General features: G+C 39.2%; 1 protein-coding gene across 1 annotated transcript in view; it reads left to right on the top strand.

Annotated features, from left to right (window-relative positions):
- The window catches only part of syn2b (synapsin IIb), an 81,238-nt gene that overhangs the window by 21,886 nt on the left and 36,171 nt on the right, over positions 1 to 23,181 (top strand). Inside the window, exon 2 of the mRNA XM_061727403.1 lies at positions 22,860 to 22,917. Coding sequence (XP_061583387.1) covers positions 22,860 to 22,917 — 58 coding nt within the window. The remainder of the gene's footprint in view (positions 1 to 22,859; positions 22,918 to 23,181) is intronic.

Below are 23,181 nucleotides of genomic sequence, written 5' to 3'. Positions count from 1 at the left end.
CCTCAAGAATTACGGAATTGTCACATTTAACCTTCAGGAACAGAGAAGAGACACAATCGAAAGGTAGTGGCCAAGGAGTTGAAAATGTAGAGGCCAGGATGAGAGATGGAGAAATTAGAAAAAATAAGAGAAAGGATAAAATAGTGCTACCTCTGTCAGTACAAGGAGAAATGACAATGATTGGAACTGAATGGAGGACAAAATAACTGCAGGGGCATGCTTATCTCTCTTAAAGTAAGACAGGAGTAGAGTAGAGGATCAAGGCATTTGAAGAGGGAAAAAGAGGTTGAGAAATGGCGCGATGGGATGTAGAAAGATAGAAACAGGCTGCAGGGAGACAGCTGCAAGTGATGGCCAAAGAGACAGACAAAAAAGGTTCAAAAAGACACAAGGAAGATAGATGAATGGAGAGTCTATTCGTGTGTGTCCTCTGTCCTCAAGAGACTGAATGGTAACTTGAAATATGTGGGACACGTGCCGCCATCATTCTAGGGAACACCACGACACAAAGCTGCCCCTGGGCTGCTCAGCGATGTCACGGTTGAGGGATCTCAACACACAGAAAATGACGCACGGTGCAGAGACCAACAGGGAGAGAGGAGGATGGAACGGCATGGGAAAAGAGAGGAAACAGTAAACCGTAGATAAAAATGTACTAATGGAGGAGGACAACCATGAAGGGAAAAATAGTTCCACAGATCAGACAAAATGTTGCAGATGTGTCCAGCTTTTTATCTTATTTATTATTCGTGCACAGATCATCCTGAATATCCAGATAAATCATAGAAATGTCATATTTATACATGAGGACTTATGCGTCTGAGTATACAGTGGCTCTGTAAAGCAAAGCTGCAATAATAGTAGGAGGTGCAGAGGGACCAGCACTGCCTCTGTTGTTCTGCCTGTGTGTGATCAATTTGATGGAGTGCTTGAGAAAGACAGAGCCTGAAGTTCAACAGGAGGGAAAAAAGGCTCAGTTACAAAGGATAAGGAAATACGAAGATATAGAATAACAGAAAAATCACATAATCAATCTCTTTTGAGAGAAATTGGTTATATTGGAATCATTAATCCTCACTGTTGCAATAATGGCAAACATGATGCTATTTTAATAAAACAGCACAATGTCTGATAAAACTATCAGGATAGCTTACTAAAAAGTGATCTTCCTTTTTGATATGTTCCTTTAAGGTTAAGCAATGAGGACGTCCATGTTCAGCAATGTGATATATGTACAGTAAAACAGGACTAAACATTATGTCTGTCAAGTTACTAAACAGGTCTAAATGAATTACATTGAGACTGTCAGCAGTTCCTTTTGCCCAAACTAAAGCTGCAACATGGCAAGACAGATACAATGTAAACAGACCTTGAAATTTCATTAAAGTTCAAACTCATTTGTACGAAAGACGATATTTTAGAACCTTAAAGGGGACCTATTATGAAAAACATGTTTTCTCTTGCTTTAACATATATAAAGTGGTCTCCCCTCAGCCTGCCAACTCAGAGAAGGAGGAAAACAACCAAATTCTGCAGTGTCTGTACAGCCGCCCCGGATGAGCCGTCCAGTGTGATGTGGCTTCTACGAGCCGTTCAGATTCTGCTCCCGTCGTTACGTAACGAAGGGAGCGATGCGTGAAACCACGCCCACAACTAACTCTGGCCGGAACAACAACAACTCCGCCAGCCGGAGCTTCCGCCATTTTCTACGCGTCATTCAGGCAGCCAATCAGCAGAGAGCCTCATTATCATAGCCTCCCCGCCCACTCAGAATCCCGCATTGATAAAGAAGTTAGAGAATGGGAAGATAAAGACATGGCTCAGAGGCTGAATTTCTAATTTATTTAGCAAAAAAAATCAAAAGCTTGTTTTTAAGACATTCAAGGCCTGTTTAAAATAGGTATTAGATGCCATAATCCCCTTTAAGTCTCGCCTTCGTTCTCACCCGGTTGGGTGCTCCCGTCTCCTGTTTTCTAAACTGCTCAAAGCTGCAGGACTTGTTGACCTGCTGTTGCTCCATATGGAAGTGGACATATCAAAATATATCCAGCTCCCTCACCCACTGCCACCCTGGCGATGAGGATAATGAATGTCATGAATCTTTTTTTTGCTACTGTAGATCCCTTATTTGTGGAGCCTTTTAACAGATGATATTTCATTTTCGGCACAAGGAGCCAGCTGTTCCATCCATCATTGCTCCAAGTTTGCCATGTTCCTGGAAGGGGGCCCTGATGGATTGGGATTCTCTTGTTTGTCAGTGATACTACTTGTGACAACTAATTGATCATTTACGTGACCGCACCATTCAGTCACGACATGCTGAACAATCATTCTGCTTTCAGACTCAACAAGCTTTAATGGGATATCGCGTCCTAAGCCGTGCCCAGTTAAATGTTTTGGACACATTCGGATAGACCACCTCAACACTACTTCCCACATCTGCTGAAACAAGCTAATTATGTTCAAGGAGTATAAGCTGAACATGTAAAGGTACAAAAAATTGCATACAATCAGGCACGTTGGAGGTGATGAATCCTCAAGAGATGGACATTTGGCAGCTTGTTCTGTTGTAATGGATCTGCAGATGAGCCCAGTCTGACTGTGTGTGCAAAGGTACAGCAGTACTAAGCCCCACCCCTGAAGGGAATAGAGAAGGAACATAAGCCCGTATTAGTGAGTTTAAAAAGCTGGGTTCTAACCCAGAAGTCAGTCTGTAGGCAGGTATTTGTGACTTGAATTTTAATGAGGCAGCTATTGGCCCCCAGTGGAGCTAAAAAAAAAAATTGGTCGACTTGACCTTTTTGGTTGATTGAAAATAAAACATGAATTTTTAAAAATCCAATCACTGAGACTGCTCACAACTGCTTCCTGGCAGACATTTCTGAAATATGAAACTAGTGATTTATGGGGTGCTAGATGAAAGCTGACGTCCACTCACACGTTCCTTACTTGCCACGTTGGATCATGAAGCTTCAACACCAGTCTGAACCTGGAGCACATGAACTAAAATTTGCTGCTTCAGTTGCTTCATCCACAAACAATGCTAGGTGCATTCAGCTGAGCCAAACCGAATTAACTAATGAATATTTCATATTCAATCTGCTATCACCTCACCTCTTATAAACCCAATTAAAACCTGCCAGTACCTTATCTTCTTGTGTGTACCTCCTGTTGACTTTATCTTCACTCTACTATCTGTTTGAGGGCCAAAACATACCAGTGACAGACATCAGAATTATTTGTTTAGCTGAAAAGTACTTGGATCCTACGTGTGCTACAGTCTTACGCAGTAAATTATAGGGGTTCATTTTTAAGTCCCGATCCAGTACTTTGGCAATGGCAAAAGAGCAGCAGCTCTGATGAAACCGTATCACAGCGTGGCTCAACACAGAGAACGGCGCTAGCAGTATTCACTGTCCAACACAGAGGAGCCGCTTCATGTTTACGTCAGCTCAATAGCTGCTAATGCTAATCTAAAGCAAACCTGACTTAAATGGATGGAAGAATGAACCTAAAACATTTATAAAATCTCTCCATTATGAAGAGCTAATATGCCCTGAGACTTTCTTACTCTTGTCACAAAACAGTTTGTTTTATTGTATTGTATGTATTGTTGATATTATTTTACATTATTTCCTTCTTTTATTTTACTTTATCAGTCCTTTTATTTTGTAATATCCTCAAGAGCTACCTTAACACTTGAACATGCATATTGTTGTTGGGATGCGGCACATTATTTGTATATGTTTAGAGACCGACAAAGTCAAAAAGAGGAAAAAAAAACTACTACGGCTGACATAAATTGTCATTTTTAACAATGAACCTTAAAGATAGACAATAAAAATGTATTTAATTTAGTAAAATAAAAATGAAATACTGAGATAATGTCCAACCGATCCTGATTATCTAAAAATCACATGATTGGATAGAGGGTCAGATCGGATCGGGATATCGCTACTAAATATCAATATCATCTTAATTTATACAGTGAATTGTTATAGATGCACTTTACTATATTAATACCTTTCCATGCATTTACAGAGATCTTTCTCAAATCTGATGCCTTTTGAGGTCATTTTTATTCAGTTTTGCATATCGCTGTTATTATTATCAAAGTAAAGGGTGAAGAAATAGAAGGGGGATTAAAGAAACGTCAAAAGATCAGCTCCAGACTTAATCTGCATTATGATTGCGGGATACATCTGAAGTCAGAGTAAGATGTGCAAAAATAAAGTCAATGAAAAACTCATTTCAGGGAGATACATTTACAAATCGATGATTTTTTTTCCCTCATCCATTTTAAAACTGTCACTTTAAAGTAGATTATATTTTCATTGGGAAATAGATGAGATATCTGTGGCCTCAGAGGCTAATCCATCTTTACCTTTTATCCTGACACGTAGCGGACAGACTGCTAAGTCATGCAAATTACTTTTGGGAGCGTCCTAACACTTAACACAGTCGCTACCTGAGCTGTGAGCACAAGTCCAGAACATGAAGAGCAAGACCCCCGCAGAGTCATTAATGGAAACAGAAGGAGAAGAATGAAACAGGAAGGATATCTGAGGACATACATTACAGTTACATAAACTTCGTATTTTCTTTATAGGCTACTTGTCAAGGACAGATAATTACTTGATTCAGGCTCTTGCTAAATTATGTTTTGAGATTCAAACTCGCTGCTGGGTGTGCTAACTATCGGCTTATTAGACGGGGCTGAACTTCCATCTTCTGGCTGAAAGAAAGATATTTATGGGTGTACAGCTAAATACCTGTAAATATCTGTTCTCATTGAGGGGGCACACCAATAGGTCAATAATTGCACAGCAACAAAATATCTTTCAAACTCATGCATAAATCAGGACGTATAACATAAATCAAATGGAAAAATGTCCATTCATGTCTCAAAAGGAATATTTAATAACTTTTGTTGTCTGTAAACAGAAAGCCTCTAGGCCGCGGATGCATTATACAGTATTGTTTTATGTCATGAATTTGTTTTAACAATTACCTGTCAAAGCCCTCCTGGCTTATACACTTATTTTAATTCACAAATAATACTTGAATATATTCTTTTGGATGAACAGTTTTAGTTAATATTTCATGAGAATGTGCAAGGTTATTTTTCTATGCGTGTCCTGTGATGAGCTGGCCCCGGACAGGTGGCGAACAGGATGAAGGGAATGTGGAAAATGGATGGATCTGACATGATCTCCATGCGTGATTTGCTCAAAAGCTTGTTCACATGGAATGATTATGAAAATCCACCATTCTGAAAACTGGCAGGATTTTTTGTTTTAATCAATAAAGTATTGCATGCCTGAAACTTGAGAATATCAGTGTCTTTTCGTAGTATTTACTCAGCTCAACAAACACTGAAGCGGAAATCAGATGGAAAGATTGCGGGGAATGAAAAAACAAATGCAGGTTTATGAGTCAAATGAATTTCAATGCGGTAATTTTATGTTGTTTGATTGTATTTTGTTGCTCAATTCAAATGCATTCCTGTCAAACTGCAGGTGCAGCAATTCAGCTGGATGTGTGTACACGAGGCTGTGCACAGCAAGGCTGGTTTTCATTTTGATTACATTTTAAACCACTTCTTGTTATACATGAAAGCACAGTAGATATTGCTGGCTGAGAAAAAAGCCAGAATCCCTCTCCTGAGTTCAGTTTTAACATCAAACTAAAAGTTAAGCTTTTTTTGTAATAGCACCATCTAACATATTTTCAGAATGAACTAAAAATGTGTTGATATGTTTCAAGACAAGTGTTTTTATGTAATGTGTAAAAAATTATTTTTTTATCCCTTAATAAATGCATCTGCTGTTTTTGGAAGCATGTTTGGGCTGCAGTGTATGTAATATACGGGGCTCCACATGACTACAATTACATGAACGCTTGTTGTGCTTGTTTTCCTATTATTTTCACTCACATGAACACCAATTTATTCCTAATCCTGCTGCACGGCAGGTTGCTCTGATTGCTGTGAGAGAAGCATTATTAAAATCTGCTCTGTTCTGTTTGTTTTGCTGTTAGCAAGCAGTTACACAGTCAACAGGCACAAAACACAATTAACAGGCATTTGGATTTGTGTGTGTGTGTGTGTGTGTGTGTGTGTGTGTGTGTGTGTGTGTGTGTGTGTGTGTGTGTGTGTGTGTGTGTGTGTGTGTGTGTACAGTAATCAGACTTTGATGGCTGGTTTCTTTTAAACTGATTCCTGAAGGCAAAATCAGCTGTTAAATACCACATTCAAAAGCTGCTAGTGTTTGTGTGCTGAGTCATGCTGCATGAAGCAGCATTCAGTGGGTTTGTCAGAATATGCCTCACATTGGCTAAATATTGCATCTTTAGCATTTTCCGGTCAAACTAAAAAGCTCTCCAGTGCTTTATATCTGTTCTAAGCAGAATTGCAGTCAGTGTTTTCATGAGCAGTGTTTTAAACGCTCACGTAAATGCATCATTTATTCTGCAGCGATTCCCCACTGTCTCAACTTGTCACCCGTCTCCCTGCAATAACCTCCAACTTTTTATTTGTGACTCTTCCCATTAGGCACATCTCCAAAGTTGGATCAACAATTTTCTGTGTCAACTTCCTCACTCTTAATTTAAGGTCTGGGCTACAGGCATCGTCACGACGTTGACAGGGCTGTGTGGGTGGTGGACAAACAAAACACATGGAAGCACACACGAGTTGTGCAGCAGAGCACAATAGAGGGATGGAGCAAACTGATGAGGACTTTGTAAACAGGGACATTGTAAAAGCACACTGGTGTGTGGGGAGCTGTTTGCAAGTGTGTACTCTAATAATTTAGAAGTGTTAATATGGACGGATGCCATGAAACAGGAACTTATTGTTCCTCAGGAAGATTCATGAGTAGCTCGTTCACAGTCCTGGCTATGGCCAAATGATTTAGGGCAAGTATCTAACTTCAATTTTTCTTCGATATATTGTGATTGTGGTTCGATTTGCAATTATCAAGCTCAAATTCAACAGATTTTGGAACATTGCCACATTGACTTATTTGGTAAACAGGAAAGTGTGGCATTAGCTGGTTTTAGCTCCATCTACACTTTTTTTCTTTGAAAGTGACTTGAATAAAATATGCGCAAGAAGGAATCCCATTGAGTTCTGACTGAATTTTTAAACCAATTATTTAGTCACTGTATTACTAGACAGCATGTCTTTAGTCATGAAGTAGGTAATACAGTTATCTGTGCCTCCATGAGGTTTTGTTGTCCTATGGAGTTGCCACCGTGAACATTTCATTTCATTAATTTATTGATTCATTCCAGACATGTAAAAACCATTGTATTACAACATTAGCTCTAGTATGAATCTATGCATCTACAAATATACATATACACACTTGCATACACATATTTTGAACGTACAGAATCCCTTGTAAATAAATGTATATACATTTATGAATCTATTTTAACTGAATGTACACTAAATACATACATCTATGAAATAAATCAAATAATTGATGGCACATTTTATTAGCAATTTTATTATCCTCATTTCACATATTTTTTCATTTATTTTACAGCAGCCTGTGATGCTTCTTTGAAAGTTGGTAGTGACTGGTGGTGTTGCTCTTGTCATATCACTGGATGGTGACATGCTTTGAGCAGCACAGCCCCCTTATAGGTGCTGCTCCAAAAGACAAGAGTCCCTCTTTCTTTTGGTACTTATGTTTCATCTACAATTAAATCCTGTTTCCCATACCCCCCCTCCAAGTGATCATCACTATGATCCTTTATTTTTTAATTTATTTTTCCTTTTTCATCAAAAATGAGGCCCCTGTGTTCCCGCAGCTATTCCCATATTTCCCACTTCCCTTGATGACGATCGGTCCTCTGTGTTTGCTCAGACCGCAGCTTTTCCCAGAAGAGTTAGGGTAGAGTTTAGATTTAGGGTTAAGGTATCCGAGGTGTGGGAACATCGGGCTGTCTAAGTTTAGTTCATGTTTGATTGGCCGTTGTAATTAATACGCAAGGAGAAGGGCACCTCTCATTGGTGGACATGACCGCCAAAGAACAGCTATATTCTAACTCAGCATACTGCATACATTTAATATAACTGCAGCCTTTTGAATTTTACAAACTGCATTATTTCAGTTTCTAAATTTCAATTTGAATTTGATTTTAAAAAACAATTAAAAAACTGGCCTCGTGATAGCATCCTCTAGTGGTAAAACAGAAGGTGTGCCGATGTAGTTACTGTAAGACAAACCAAAACTTGTTCAGAGTGGAGCTTGAGGTGGAGCGCTTGTTTGACCCTACAATGATACATTTGTAAGCAGCTGTTTCTAATGTGGGGATGTATAAATGCAATGATCACAATCTCTTTCAAGTGAGTATAATCCTACTCCTTTGGTGTCATATTCCTCTCTAAAGTGTTCCTCGTTGTGGCAGCCAGCACAGTCATGTTTTTGTGTTGTCGCGTGCATAATTCGAAACACAACTTATGCTTTCACTATTTTTCACTGATTTTCGACTATGTTTAGAAATAACTTTTTTTTTTGTTAGATTGAAGAAAGCAATACAGGTAGTCTTGTACTAAAGTCTTATAAATCATTTACCAGCATTGATCAGCTATCTCCTTTATTTTGTTACTTTGTCAGTTGACAACTCCAACGTAACCTGCAAAAGATGCAAATACATGTTAGTGTTCAAGAAATTCCTATTTTTAATGAATTATTTTTAAAATCAAGGTAGGTTTCATGTATTAAATGAACAAATTTCATTTTCTGCATATGTCACAGTTTACCATGAGATCAGGATGGCGACGGATTCTTAATTTTCATTTCTAATATTCTGAGATCATTGCCACTAAAACCTAAGCTACAGTGCAAATAAGTCAGGGTTAACAGCATGAAGTTAGTGTTGCATAAAGAATATAGAAAAAAAATGTATCTCAACTGAATCAGTGTCCCGATTGTTTAGGGTAATCCACACTTTTTTCTTGAAACTATTACATTTGACTTTGCCAATTAGTTGTGTTTCCATGTAAAAAGCCTTATTCCAGTGCTCCTCCTCAAAAGTCTGAGAGTCTTCCCAATAATATCATCACGCTATGAACTATCATTTAATATGAAACTTGAGCCCAGAGTTTATTTATCCAAGTGACAAGCAAACTCAAAACAAAGAGCTGTCGGCTGATGCGAACCTGAACACGCCGCTATGAGACAAACTCGAGAGCCGCTTCACTGACACCATTTGGTGGCTGACTTCTACATGATCTCACTCAAGCTTGAAATAGTCCTCCCGGGTAATTCTGACCGGGCGGTGCTTGTCACTGCCCGGATGTTTGTGCTTTTAAATTCGTATTCACAGACACAGACCGTGTCCAGGGCAATCGGCAATACAAAAAGAAAAGGCAGCGTTTAGACCTTTGTATCTGGATAATTGAATACATTTGCATTTGAGCTGAGACATTGCAGGATCGTCTGTAGTGCTTTATGTCTTCTCACTGTGATGTTGACACACTCTCTGCCTCATCAAATCTGGAGGGAGGCTCACCTTAGCTCGGCCCTGCCAAGAGATGAATCACTGAGTGGGTTGTTGATTCAGGTTTGTTCATTTTGTACTTAGAGATGTCTAAAAACGTCCTGCCTTGTTTGAGTCTTGCATATAGTAAGACAAAGTCTCCCTCCCAGCACAGTTTCAAGGAACAAAACAGTGTCAAATAAGTATGATATTCTGCTTATAATTCTTTTACGAGGCACTCTTTCTCCTTCCCAAGGGGACCCGATCAGAGAGTAGTGAGACTCCTTACATTTAAATAGCTTTCCCTGCAACCCAGCAATTTTTCACAGCTTTTAGTAAATACATAAAACATTGAATGGAAGTGGAAAGGCTGTCTTTAAAAGCAAATTCCCTAGAGTGTAGTTTGTGTATCCTGCAGGGCATACATTGTTCTTCTAAAGAGAAATAAAAGGCAGACTTTGATTTAAATTCAGTTCAGATTTGTTTACCACACAAACCTTAAGCTTTCTTTAAAACTAGTGAGTTGTTATCCTTCACTCTTGTATCTGACTCTGAGCAAGTTAAAGTCTGACACAGTTTATAACTTTAGTGTTAAATGGACACTGATCATTAGAGCTAATAAATAAGCAGACACGGCAAAGCAAGAATCTAAATATTGGACATCCATTACTTGATTAAGTCAGTGTGGCAGGGTGGAGGAGATGCAGCCACTCAGGTGATGGGTCACAGGTGTGGCCCATCAACCTCTCCACCCTGCCACAGTCAGTTTATAGTAAATCCATCTCTAACTTCAGTGCAAAAACTGTTTCAGTCATTTTTGTGCCTAGCTGTGGAGCAGAATCTCATTTTGTTTACCGAGTTGGTCCCAACTGAAATAATTCAAGTTGCCTGAGAATTTTGTACCGGTATTATTGGTTCCAGTGTTGATGACTTTGCTAATATTTCTGATCCCGTTACTCCGAGACAACCGCTGTGTGATTCACATTTTATGGATTGAATTTACAAACCTAGTCTAATGAGTCTAAGAGACTAAATCATGTACTTTGACTGTATAAAACATGAAAACACGACCTTTCCATGTGTTTGCTTAGCTTGAACACCCTGATGATATTCTCTCCAGCATCAGCCCGACTTTGTGTTTTAGCACACATCCATTTAGCACACGTTAGTTCTGTTATTCACATGGAGAAATTACATTGGATGACATTAGAAAACTTGAAATATGCTCTGACGTAGACTGGCTACCCGTCTAGTGCACAAGCCCAACTGGGATCTAATGACATGATTTCCACCGCAGGACAAAACAAGTACAGAAAATGAATGGAGGGATAATTTGAAGTGACAGTTTGAATTGGAAATTGCTTAAATGCATTATCTCAGTGATTGGATTTTAACTCAATCAATCCCCTTTGTTTTTATTGTTGATATGCTGGTGTACCTGGAAATCATGTGTGGATGAACTTTACTTTTTAGTCTAATATTAGACATGGCATTCCTATTTTACCATAATTTAGATGCAGGTTGGTGTGTGCGTGCGTGCGTGCGTGCGTGCGTGCGTGCGTGCGTGCGTGCGTGCGTGCGTGCGTGCGTGCGTGCGTGCGTGCGTGCGTGCGTGCGTGCGTGCGTGCGTGCGTGTGTGTGTGTTGCACATATTGAAATAAAAAGAGTGGGGTAACATTATTTACTCTTCTCCTTCTACTTTGAGGCTAAAAACAAATCCCAGACTGTCCAAAAGACCAATTAAACAAGAGAAGAAAACAGCTCCATCCATCTATTTTCTATACACACTTCCTCCTGTACAGGGTCAGGGGGGTCTGCTGGAGCCTCTCCCAGCTCATTACAGACGACAGGCAGGGATTCACTCTGGACAGGTGGCCAGTCTATCACAGATCTAAAGGCTGAAAAGCTAAATACAAAGGAATAAATAGTCTGGCGAATAAGCTCGTTAAACTGGGGTGTATGTTAACCAATTATAAATGAAATCAATAAAAAAAAAACAGATAAGGAGGCAACCAGAAGACCCAAGAAAGTAATGATAGAAGTGAAAATGAGAGGAGAAAAAAGAATGAATCTACGACAGACTTGAAAAACCTTTTGTGCCTGTAGAACCCACTGGGCGTTTTTCATTTGTTGTTTGGACAATAAAGAAAAAGGTTTTATAGCAACATCGTGTTTAGCTGTAGTGGGCATTGTAATGTAATGTGTAATGATTGGTATTTCCCATTAACTCCAAAATGAGGAGAAATCCTTGCCTGTTCCGTTTAGTTCCCTTCTTTCCTTCCAAGTTTCCAGTGGAGAGCGTGAACAGTCCTAATCAGACAGCACACTTTCTTCCACTGAGGCTTTTCTTACAAAGCCCGCTGTTTGCATTAATGAGGAGGCTGGTTTTTCTTCTGCCTGTCGAACCAGCCGCACCACAAAAATGCCAGTAATTGTTTGACTTTGTCACCCAGCTAATTAGTGAGTTGAAAATCAAATAACGCAACATTAACTCTGAAAGGAGCAAATACTGGATAATTAGCTGCTCTCCGGTCATGCTTTAATGGGAACGGGGACACCAGGATGTTGATACAGTGACACAGCAGATATCAAGTGCATAGATATTATTGCAAATAGATATTATTGGAATAAACTTTTAATTTTCTCTCCACAGTGAATAAAAAAACATTTAAACTCACTTTCATCAATAAGTGTGCATGTTGGTCTCTAGTCAAACCTTTATATACTTCAGAATAATTCTTCCTATGACTAAATGTATGTTTATCTCATACATTTAGTATGAAAATCAGCGCATGACTCCACTTCATTGGTTCATGCCTGCTTTTACACAGCTTGTACTTTTTTGCAATACTGACATCATCAGATTCTGGAGACCTGGTAGTATGAAATGGAAAGCAGTACGATTACTGGTTCACGTTCTGCTGTTTGTCAAGACATAAATGGTGCATGTGGCAGATCTAGAAAGGTTTCATTGGCTAATTCCTGTAAATGTTTTGTAGCATTCACTGGTGGGATATAATGCTGAAATTCAATCTCAGAACCTTTATCAAATGAGATGCAGGATGCAGCGAAGTGGGGGCCGATAGATGCACCTGTTGACGGCAAGATAAGCTGTCTCCTTTGATTGATTGCTCCATCATGTTAAATAAATATTAAAGATTTAAAAGTAGAAGACAGAGAGACTTGAAAGATAATCTGTAAGTAATTGGGGAGAAAACGAGAGACAGTACAAAAAACTGCAGCAAAAAGTGAAAAAACAGCTGTCAAATTACAGGGACAAGATAAGAAAAGATGAATGTCACTCCTGCCTTCTTTTCAATACAAGAAACACAATATCAAGACAGCCGACACAAACACTCGCACGCACGCACGCACGCACGCACGCACGCACGCACGCACGCACGCACGCACACACACACACACACACACACACACACACACAAAAGGCACATTCAAGACACCCACAAACCCCACTCAATGTTGGTGGTTTTCAACGAAACTTCAAGATGTTGGTTCACTGTGCTGTTTTCATAATGTTCCCTGGATCGATCTCTGTGAGTGGCGCAGATCTTCTGTCAAAAACACACAAGCAAACCCACGGACACACAGAAACGTCTGCATGTGCGTCCGCATGAGAACAGCCCGGCCTGTGGGTCATCATTCATCATAGTAATGTAATAAAGCCACACAGAGACAACAGACACTGAGCTGCTCCGTGGCTGCTGCACACACCCACAGACGTATATCAAGCAAACCGTTGGGAAACAACGTAGGAACAAACTACATAAAATGTTGTTGCATGTGTTACTGTCCAATCATTTTTATAATAATATTTTGACTTATTGATATACTGCTAGGAGGTAGAGTACAGACTGGTCACATGTAAATAAGGCTATTTCCCATCCTCAAGATGTGCTTCAAGAATAGTTGAATTGAAAGAATTGAGACTCAGTTTGAGTCTTATTTGTGTTGGTTTAATGTAAAAAGAGTTCTGCGTGAGCTATAATCTAGGGCCGACACGGGCCAAACGCACTGCAACGGCCTAATGCGTCTCAGTTAAGGAAAACGGCTTCAAGTACAGAAACGATTCAAATTCACAAACTCAAAACGAGGTACAAAAAGAGGAACACAAATGAAAAAACGTGCTGCAAAAAACAAAGACAAATGCAGCATCATCAAACGTGCTGCAAATAAAGAAACGATGCAAAGCACAAAACGATATAAAACAAGAAACCATCTTCAAAAGAAAAACCGGAAGTGCTCCAAACCTGCAGGGGGCGCTCTCGGCGTAACTTTATTATATTTTACACCAGACGATACAATGTACAGCGTTGTACAGTGATATAAACATCGTATATAAATATAGTCAGATAAAACTCACATTACCGTTCCCGCTGTATGTTTAAACCATGGATGTAAATACTGTGGTTCAGTCAGCTGTTCGGTCTCTCTCTAAATTTCTTATTGATGACTGAGGGGGGTATGTACAAGCTGCTTTCTGTCACTGCAATGTTCATTTTGGCATTTTCCTGTCTTTCCCGTCAGTGGATGGAAGTCATTTATTGGGGGTTTGTAAGAAAGACACGCACCGAAGACTTATCCTCGACTGTTTCAACCGGCCAGTCATTTACAGGTACATTTAGGAGACTTTCCAAATGCAGATTGCATATATCCAAATATATATGGATATATGGAACTCTCACTACCAACATACTTACATACTCTTACTCGTTTGTATGATATATCAAACTGGAATGGAATTTGTTTTCTTTCCATGTGCCACATCAAATACAGGAGCCCCGCCCCCTCCCCCCCGAATCGAGAGGTTCAGACGTCTCAAAGATGGAATCATTAATAATCCTAAAACTAATTTTACAATAACACAATGAAAAAAGACGCTATCAGTTACACAAAATAGCAAGTCATCCTCTAAGTAATTAGTTTTACTGCTAGACATCACTGCTAACTCTCCTCGTACCATGACCAAATTCATTTTCAAACCTTGAACATTAGTAAATGTGTTTAAATGTTAAATCATTGTCCTGTAGAGCAGACACTGACATAAATTATTAGCATTTAAGGGAAGTTTTCAAGTAACTCCCTGACCACACTGACCTTTTGTTTGTTTGATTGTTTTGAATATTGATATGGTTTTATTAAATAGATTTTCAAAGCCTTGAGGTCTTTGTCTTGGTAATAAATGGCAAACTGGTGTAGGAACGGTCCCCCTGAATAATTAAAGACAAATTAAGGAGCATAATAAATATACAAAGCGCCTGCCATGGTGGAGGTGGACCGACACCAAACTAAATCCAAACCTACTCTCATTAACGCCTTATATGTCATATCTCTGTTGATTGAGCAGCATTAAAGAAGTGGTGCAATATTCTGGGGTAGTTGTTCCTTGCTTTGATTTCAGACAAATGTAACCACAATGATATTCAGAAGCATTTTTACTGTTCATGCTTTGCTTTTTCGCACATTTACCCTTAAACAGAAAATGTGAACTGAATTAAAGAGCAAAGTCTTTATTTTTATTTTTGAACACAGCTAGAAGCGATTTAGCTCAGCAACCAAGTGACTTTGACAGCCCTTTATTGCAAAGAGCCAGTGTAGCAAGTGGTTTTTATGATTATATTGATTTCACCCCCGATTTAACCAACAGGGTGACTGAAGAAGCACGTATACGAGAGCTTTGTGTTTAAAACAAATGCATAAAAAGAAAATCCTGCTTGTAAAAACCAAAGCAAACGAGGACATTTAATAGCACAGAGGGGGGAAATAAATGACTCGAAAAATCCTCTGCTGATTGTGCCTGAATCCCACTACTGCAGGCGGGCAGAATGCCAGAAATCTAAAAGAAGCAAAAGCTGGAGGGCTTCAACTGAGCTCCTGAGAGAGCATCTGCAGCGCAGACGCAGCGCGTCTTTTGATGCCAGTAGGTTAAATACACAAAAACAACACGGAAAACAAGATGTCTTTGTGTGCATCTGTTTGATTGCTTGATTGTAAACACTGATAGTTGATATGTTAAGAGGGATTTTTACGGTGGCCGACAAGGGCCAAACGCACTGCAACGGCCTAATGCGTCTCAGTTAAGGAAAACGGCTTCAAGTACAGAAACGATTCAAATTCACAAACTCAAAACGAGGTACAAAAAGAGGAACGTGGTGCAAATGAAAAAACGTGCTGCAAAAAATAAAGACAAATGCAGCAGCATCAAACGCGCTGCAAATAGAGAAACGATGCAAAGCACAAAACGATATAAAACAAGAAACCATCTTCAAAAGAAAAACGCTTCATAACCGGTCACTACAACCGGAAGTGCTCCAAACCTGCAGGGGGCGCTCTCAGCGTAACAGAGACCGAACAGCTGACTGAACCACAGTAGTTACATCCATGGTTTAAACATACAGCGGGAACGGTAATGTGATATTATCTGACTATATTTATATACGATGTTTATATCACTGTACAACGCTGTACATTGTATCGTCTGGTGTAAAATATAATAAAGAAACAGCTGTTCGGTCTCTCTCACATGTCTCATTGAAATAGGGTTTAATTGAATGCTTATTCTTTAAGGCCTATCTAGGAGCCTTTATATATTACAGAATTTATTAACCAAAAAAGCACAATGAAACCAATTTTGAATTATAATTAGGCCACCATTTGACTTGTGGTTTGCTGTGTTTATGTATTGAAATCTTCAGCAGGAGCGGTGTCTCGTCACATTCACTGTACAGTCTCTGGGACGACTGCATCCCCGCCGGGCATGGACAGGGTGGAAAATAGTAGGAGGAGGAGTTCCAGCCTCCTGTGCTGCAGCTGAATAATTCAGGTGACATCTTCACCTCAGGCAAGAATAGGAGCCGGTCCCTCTGCTTTGAAGTTTTCAACGGCGTACGTGTTTCAGTCACTGTGGTTAGTCGGAGCTCCGGCACCACAGACTAATTTGAACTTACTGAAATCGTCCTCTACGCTAAAGGCCGGTGTTTGAGCACTAATCCTGCACTAAAGGAGAGAGGGAGCGGAATGAGCACGAGGGGAACATCCGGTCTCTGTGTGTCTCGCTAAGCAGATTTCTGTCCTCACGAGTGCTGTGTGTTTTCAGATAGCTGTAATTCATGTCCACCTCTATCATCCAATCATAAATGTAGCATTGTCTTTGCTATTAAAACCCGAATTGCATCTTTTTCACATTGTTTTCTTTGTACTTGTTGCGTGATCAGGGCTTGAATATCTATCTGTGCTGTACTTTGCTCAGCTGTGGTTTGAAGTCAAACACTGAGGTCCATTAAAGCAGTGCAGCAGCTTATTTCCACCCTATCAGTCACAAGGAGGCTTTGAAAAAGCCAGTGAGACGAGGCATGCACTCAGAAAGTTTCCATAGAGACTGAAAATGAATTCTTGGTTTTCAGCTGGCACCATATCCTGTTTTTTTTTTTTTTCACTGTCTGATTTTCATGTATCTGCAAATATAACCTCTTCTGTGGGAAATTTCGCTGGTTAGCAATATTAATAGCAATAGGTGCCTTTAATTTATTATAGATGTGCTTGCTGTACCTGCAGGTAGGAAGGCAGGAAGGTGCCAGCCAGTCTCGTCTCATTCTTCTTTTCTCTCTTTGTCTCTCCATCTACATCTCTGCCTCGTTTCCACTTATTGAAAGGCTTTATTTCTACAGGCTGTCTCTGCCTTGTGGACTCTTCAGATCAATAATGAGAGTGGGATCCAAACAAATGACCCTGGAGAAGATTGAACCTCCCGAGCTGAGCGGTGTAATTTCGTCGCTCACAGCGGGTAGTTTTGTCGTGAGGCTTTCAATGGCTCTTTTTCACATGATCCATGCATCTAAATTCATCCGTGTGAGTCAAATAGTAGCTTATTAATAATAAAAAAAACATTTAAGCTGTACAGACTGGCTTGGGGACTTCTGGCCCAGATCAATTCCATCTTGCTCGAAGGAACACAACAGTTTAGGTTGCATGTTGCAGATGAACTCGTTCTCCTGACCTGGAAGTGGCAGATTAGTTTAAGAAGATGTTGTCTTCCCAAAACCCAGGACACAGACCCGATTTCAGCAAAAGCCTGTACCACATCCCATACCCTAGGAGCGTAATGAGTTTCATTACTCAAATGAGCATAAATATTAACTTCACTCATTGATATTTATGGCTTCTAATTTTCATTATGACATCGTTGTCCTAACACATCTTTATTTTGAATTGCCTAGCTGCCCCCTTTTATGGATTATTTTCTGTTTTACGTTTATACTTATGGTAATAATCAGAATAACATATTGTGGCGCTATAAAACCGAAAAACTGTAATGAAACACATATTAACTTTGATTCAACCAGCACTACACCGAGAGCTTCTTATTTCCAGTTTTATTAATGTCTTAGTGCAGGACTAACATTTCTTATCTTCGGTTCCATGTGGTTCTTTTCCTCTGATGTTTGCCGTGTCTGCTTGAGCTGCAAACCTCACCAGCGAGAGAGCGTCTACTTATTTAAATGCACCTTTATCTCCGTCTCTCAGGCTACCTCTCCACTTTGCTGTCCAGTTGATTCAATTAATTTTTGTCAATATAGCACCAATTAACAACGGAAGTAAAGTTGGGACATTTATGAAAGAAGGAAGGGCAACAATTAACCTTTCAGTCGCGTTTATCTTTGAGAAACTTGTGTGTGCCACAAATTGAATATAGGACACCGAACGGATTACCTGTCAAAGACGATCTGGTTTTTGTGTCTTCATCACGTATCTCATTAGCATCTCCTCACAGTATTAGAGTAAATTCATGCATCCCATGAAGCTGATATGGTTATTATGCTATAATGAGAAAGGCAGAATGCTAGATGAATGGGAGGAACTAAGATTGTTCAACTATGTGAGGTGATGATTTAGGCTTAAATAAGTTGTTATGGAGCAACATTTGGTTGTTGCTGTGTAGTTGGGGTATTCAGGCCTGAAAGCAGTCCGTAGTGATACTACTATGATGAATCATGTCACTCGTTGTGAGTATTTCATCTCCACTCTTCAGTACAGTGTTTTTAGTGCCTCTTTGGTCATAAAAGCACATCTACATGTATGTGTTTACATGGTGTCAAAATGGCTGCTTTTCTTTGTTCTATGTGCAGCTTTAAGGCTAAGTACTTGGTGTTTCAGTTTGGTGTTCAGCAAAGTCAGACATGATCGTTGCATAATTTGAGTGCTAAAACAGCTTGACAGAAGTGCTTGTCAGTTGCAACAAGCCCTCGGGTCACATGTCTCGAGTGAGATGGACACATCTGGGCCGGCTGGAACTCGATGCAGATGTCTGCATTTTTTTTAAACATTTCTGAAGGCGGCGACAGTTGACGTGTTTCCTGGTCTGCTAATGTCACGACCCACCTCAGCAGGCAGCAACGTTCAGTAGAGAGGCTTTAAATAGCCACTTTTTATGTAACAAATTACCCTACACCAAACAAGACAGTGTTAGACTATTAGAGAGGAACATTTGGCTGGTAAAGAAAGATATTTCAAAGAAGCAGTAGGGTGCACCAAAACACAGCTGAAATGACAACGCTTAGAATAGTTTAATGATTAGGTTTCCATGAACACACACCAAGATGAATTCTGTGATTGACATCAATAAATATGCATCTGTTAATATATTCTGTTCTCATTAATGTTAGAGAAATAGTGTCACTGGAGAAGGTTGTTTTTTTGGCTCGCCATCCGCTAAAACTCACCAAAGGTGCGAAACCAGTGGTGAGGTACTTTGACATGATTATCTGCTCCTTAAAAGGATTTTCTAAATGAGTTCATATAATTGAGGATGAAGTGGACTTACACCTGATTCATTTGTCTGCGTTTCAGAATTCAGCTGAGCTTTTTGGGGTCACTCTCCCATAATGGTGCACCGGTAAAAATGCATTGCCTTTTTGACTTATTTATCAGGGCAGAGGAGAAATGCAACCACAGTGTTGGAGATTGTGTATTTTGCCCATTATGGGAGAATTAGAGGAGGTTTCAGATTCGCTAGATGTTTATTTGAAATATTACATAAAAAAAAGAGGACAGATATTAAAAAGAAGGAGTTTGCACAAGTTCCACATTCTGTATTTCTTACTGCATCCTGTTACATTAAGATTAAAACCAGCCACTTTACCTGTCAACACGGTGATGAGCTGAATCATGAATACTAAGTAAACACGACAAGATCTAATATGTTTACAGTTGTCATTTTGTTCATATTTACACATTTTGTGACTGTATTAAGATGGTTGTGATGCTCTTTTGCTGCTAATATATGTCAGAACCTCAGGAAGATTAAAAAAAAAACAACCTTTTCATAGCCTCTGCTCCAATGTGTGCTTCTGATATTATCATATTTTGATACACATGCTCTCAAGGTGGAAGCAACAGCGGTGATGCACCATTGCTCTCAGTTGTACCTTTTTAATGATATGAACCTTTAACTTATAAAATCCTTGCTCTCAGTCATTCACTCGGAGCTCTGTTGGGGTTTCTATTTGCACATGTTGTGTTGTGACAGCTGCACTATGCAGCCTGGTGGAATTAAATGAAGGGGGCTGCATTAGCTGCCTCTCAGTTGATCAACATAATTGTCCATTACTGTGCAGGACTGACATGGATGTGTGCACTTTTTGAGTCTTTGAGAACCACAGGTAGTAAACGCATACAGAATGCAGAACTGGCTTTGTTTAGTGACTATTCAATAGCAGTTAGATGCATCGTAATGTAACTTGTTGGATTAACACTACAAGAGGCTACGATCATGTTTAACCTCAAAGATGAGAATGTGTCAATATAAATTAACTATATTTCTTGAACTGTAAGGTCAGCTCTCTTTCTGGTGTGGGTATTGATTATTTTTTTGGGGGAAGCTTAAGCGCAACATTCTCCAAGTGTTTCATCACAGATGGTCTGATTCTAATGAGTCCGACTAATGAACCAGATGCCTCTTTGCTGCATGACACAAGATCCTACAAGGGCCTCTGGAAGGAATCCTGGATCAAATTTTAATTGACATGAAAGACAGAAATAAGCACACATGAAATCCGGCTCAATATTATCTATCTAACGAATAGAACACAAACTATTTTCTTTAATGATTGTTTTTCCGATGAGAGTGCTGTGTCTTGTGGAGTACCACAGGGGAGGTGTTTGGGACCATTATTGTATACTGTACTATTTTCACGAATGACTTACCACTTGTTCTGAAAAACACAAACATAGGAACGTATGCTGATGACTCAACCCTATATACCTCTGCACTCACTACAGATGAGTTAAATTCAGTTTTAAAAGAAGATTTAAAAGCATTTGTGGACTGGGTAAACAACAACAAACTTGTTTTAAATGTATCTAAAACCAACTGGATGGTAATTGGCTCACATCACAACATTAGTAAAAACCCTCAGTTAAGTCTGAAAATTAATGACATATATACCAACCAAGTGCAAGATACCAAATTGCTGGGAGTTGTCATAGATGAGAAACTTTCATGGAAAACACATATAAATAAAATCGTTAATAAAATGGGAAGTGGCATCTCTGTCATTAGAAGTTGCAGGGCATATTTGTCAACGAAATCAACTAAATTAATAATACGAGCCTTAATTTTGTCAAATCTTGACTACTGCCCAGTGGTCTGGTCAAACGCCACAGCAGACATGATCAATAAACTTCAAATAGTACAAAATAGAACAGCTCGCATTGTCCTTGGTTGTGATTTCAGAACAAGTGTATTTAAAATGCATAGAAATCTCAGCTGGTTAATGGTAAGGGAAAGATGACTTTATTCGTTATTAATATTTATAAGAAATGTATCCATATCCAAAACCAGGCAATTTCTACACAGAAAACTATGTTACAGTTCAGAAAATCACAGCTATAGAGACATGCTGCCAGAGGTCATTCTTCACTGCCAAAAACAAGGACAAACTATAGAAAGAGAACGGTGATGTACAGAGCTATGTATGAATGGAACTTACTTCCCAAACACTTTGAGCAAACTACTAGCATAAAAGAATTCAAATTATTAGTAAAGAAACATCTCTTAAATAAATACATATAAAACGTATTTAATTATTATTAAATGGCTAAAAATGGTCATGGGTTCAAGTTACGATAAGTGATTATAACTTAAACGCATTGCTGATGACTATACATTGTTTGAATTGGTTGATGCTATTTAAAGAAGGTGTGATTTTGTATTGTAATGCATTACATCTAAATGTTTCGGAATGACTGTAACCTTAATGTGAGTGTCAAAAGGAGCACTGGTCTTATTTGACAGAAATCTAGAATATATTTTGTAGTAGAATTTCCTTTTTTTTTAAATTTTTTTCTCTTCTATGTTTCTTTTCTTTTTCTTTACTAACTCTTTAGGTTTGCTTTAAATTTTTGTCTTGTATTTGTATATTATGTGTCGGACCCCAGGAAGAATAGCTGCAGTTTTGCTGCAGCTGATGGGGATCCAAATAAAACTATAAACTATAAACTATAAATGTAAAATTGCTTTACATCATGTAAAGCAATTTTACATTGAGTAAATTACATGATATATTGTAACATGCTGGCTGATGACGATATGCCTCCGGTGTTGTAGCTGAAAGAACTTTTATTTACTGTAACAGTGGAAAAGGTGATTAAATGTTTGGCTAGATTTTGAGCTTTTTTTTTCTTTTTTTTTTAGATGATTCATTTTGCTTTCTAATTGGACATCACAACAAAATCATGAAGAATGGAGACGCTCCGTGAAGATGAGCTTAACTGATTTTTAATCTGTTTGGTCCTTCACAGTTTTTGCTTTATTTAGCTCTGGGGTGTGATTTGATCATGTATCCAGAGACAACCATCTGTGATCCAGTGGCCATTGTGGCTATAATGAGACATCCTCCCGACCATTGTGTCTGTTTGTCTTTTGGCTGCTGTCTTCTGTGCCTCTTGGCTCGTCCCACTCTCCTTGTCAGTCGTGGCTGCCGGCTTGTTTACTAGCCATCCATGTCCCTACATAGCATTTGGCTCATGGCAGCTAAGATATAAAGATGTCAACATGGAGCTGCATTTTTATAGGTTACATTCATCACTTAGACAGCAAAATGACAAAGCGTTAGTTTCAGAATTGAATGTAACCAGCTGTTGTGATGATATTTAATGCAGCTGTTGTGTTGTGTGCCTGTATCCTAGCTGCTCATGAAGTTTTTTCCACTAAAAGTACCCAAGCAGGCATCCATTTTCTGTCTCGTTCTCTCCAATGGAGGCATGCAGCCCAGTAGAGGGCAGCATAGACAACTGAGAGCTTTGGAGAGGACAAATAGAAAAACTCAAAATCTCCTTTTCTCTTCCAGGGCAAAGGTGTTTCGAGGAAAGAAGGTCCTTGGAGATTACGACATCAAAGTGGAACAGGTATCACATTGAGTTTTGCAGTTGTGATGCATCAGAATCATTTGCACCAAAATAAAAAAGCATCAGAGACAAGATTGCAGAGATAAAAGTGAACCAGCACCCTGCTCAGGCACTAAGATATCGTCAGACATCCTGGAGCCTATGATGAGTTTGAATCACTTTAGACAGGAATTGTTGGTTTTTTTTCACTTAGCAACACACCTTTCTACAGCACTGCTATGTCTCAAACTGTTGAATCAAGGCAGATTACCCATAGTAGACTAG

Source organism: Cololabis saira, chromosome 8 (assembly GCF_033807715.1).
Source record: "Cololabis saira isolate AMF1-May2022 chromosome 8, fColSai1.1, whole genome shotgun sequence".
Classification (NCBI taxonomy): domain Eukaryota; kingdom Metazoa; phylum Chordata; class Actinopteri; order Beloniformes; family Belonidae; genus Cololabis; species Cololabis saira.
The sequence above is the reverse complement of the archived record's forward strand: the minus strand, read 5'-3'. Positions and strand labels throughout refer to the sequence as shown.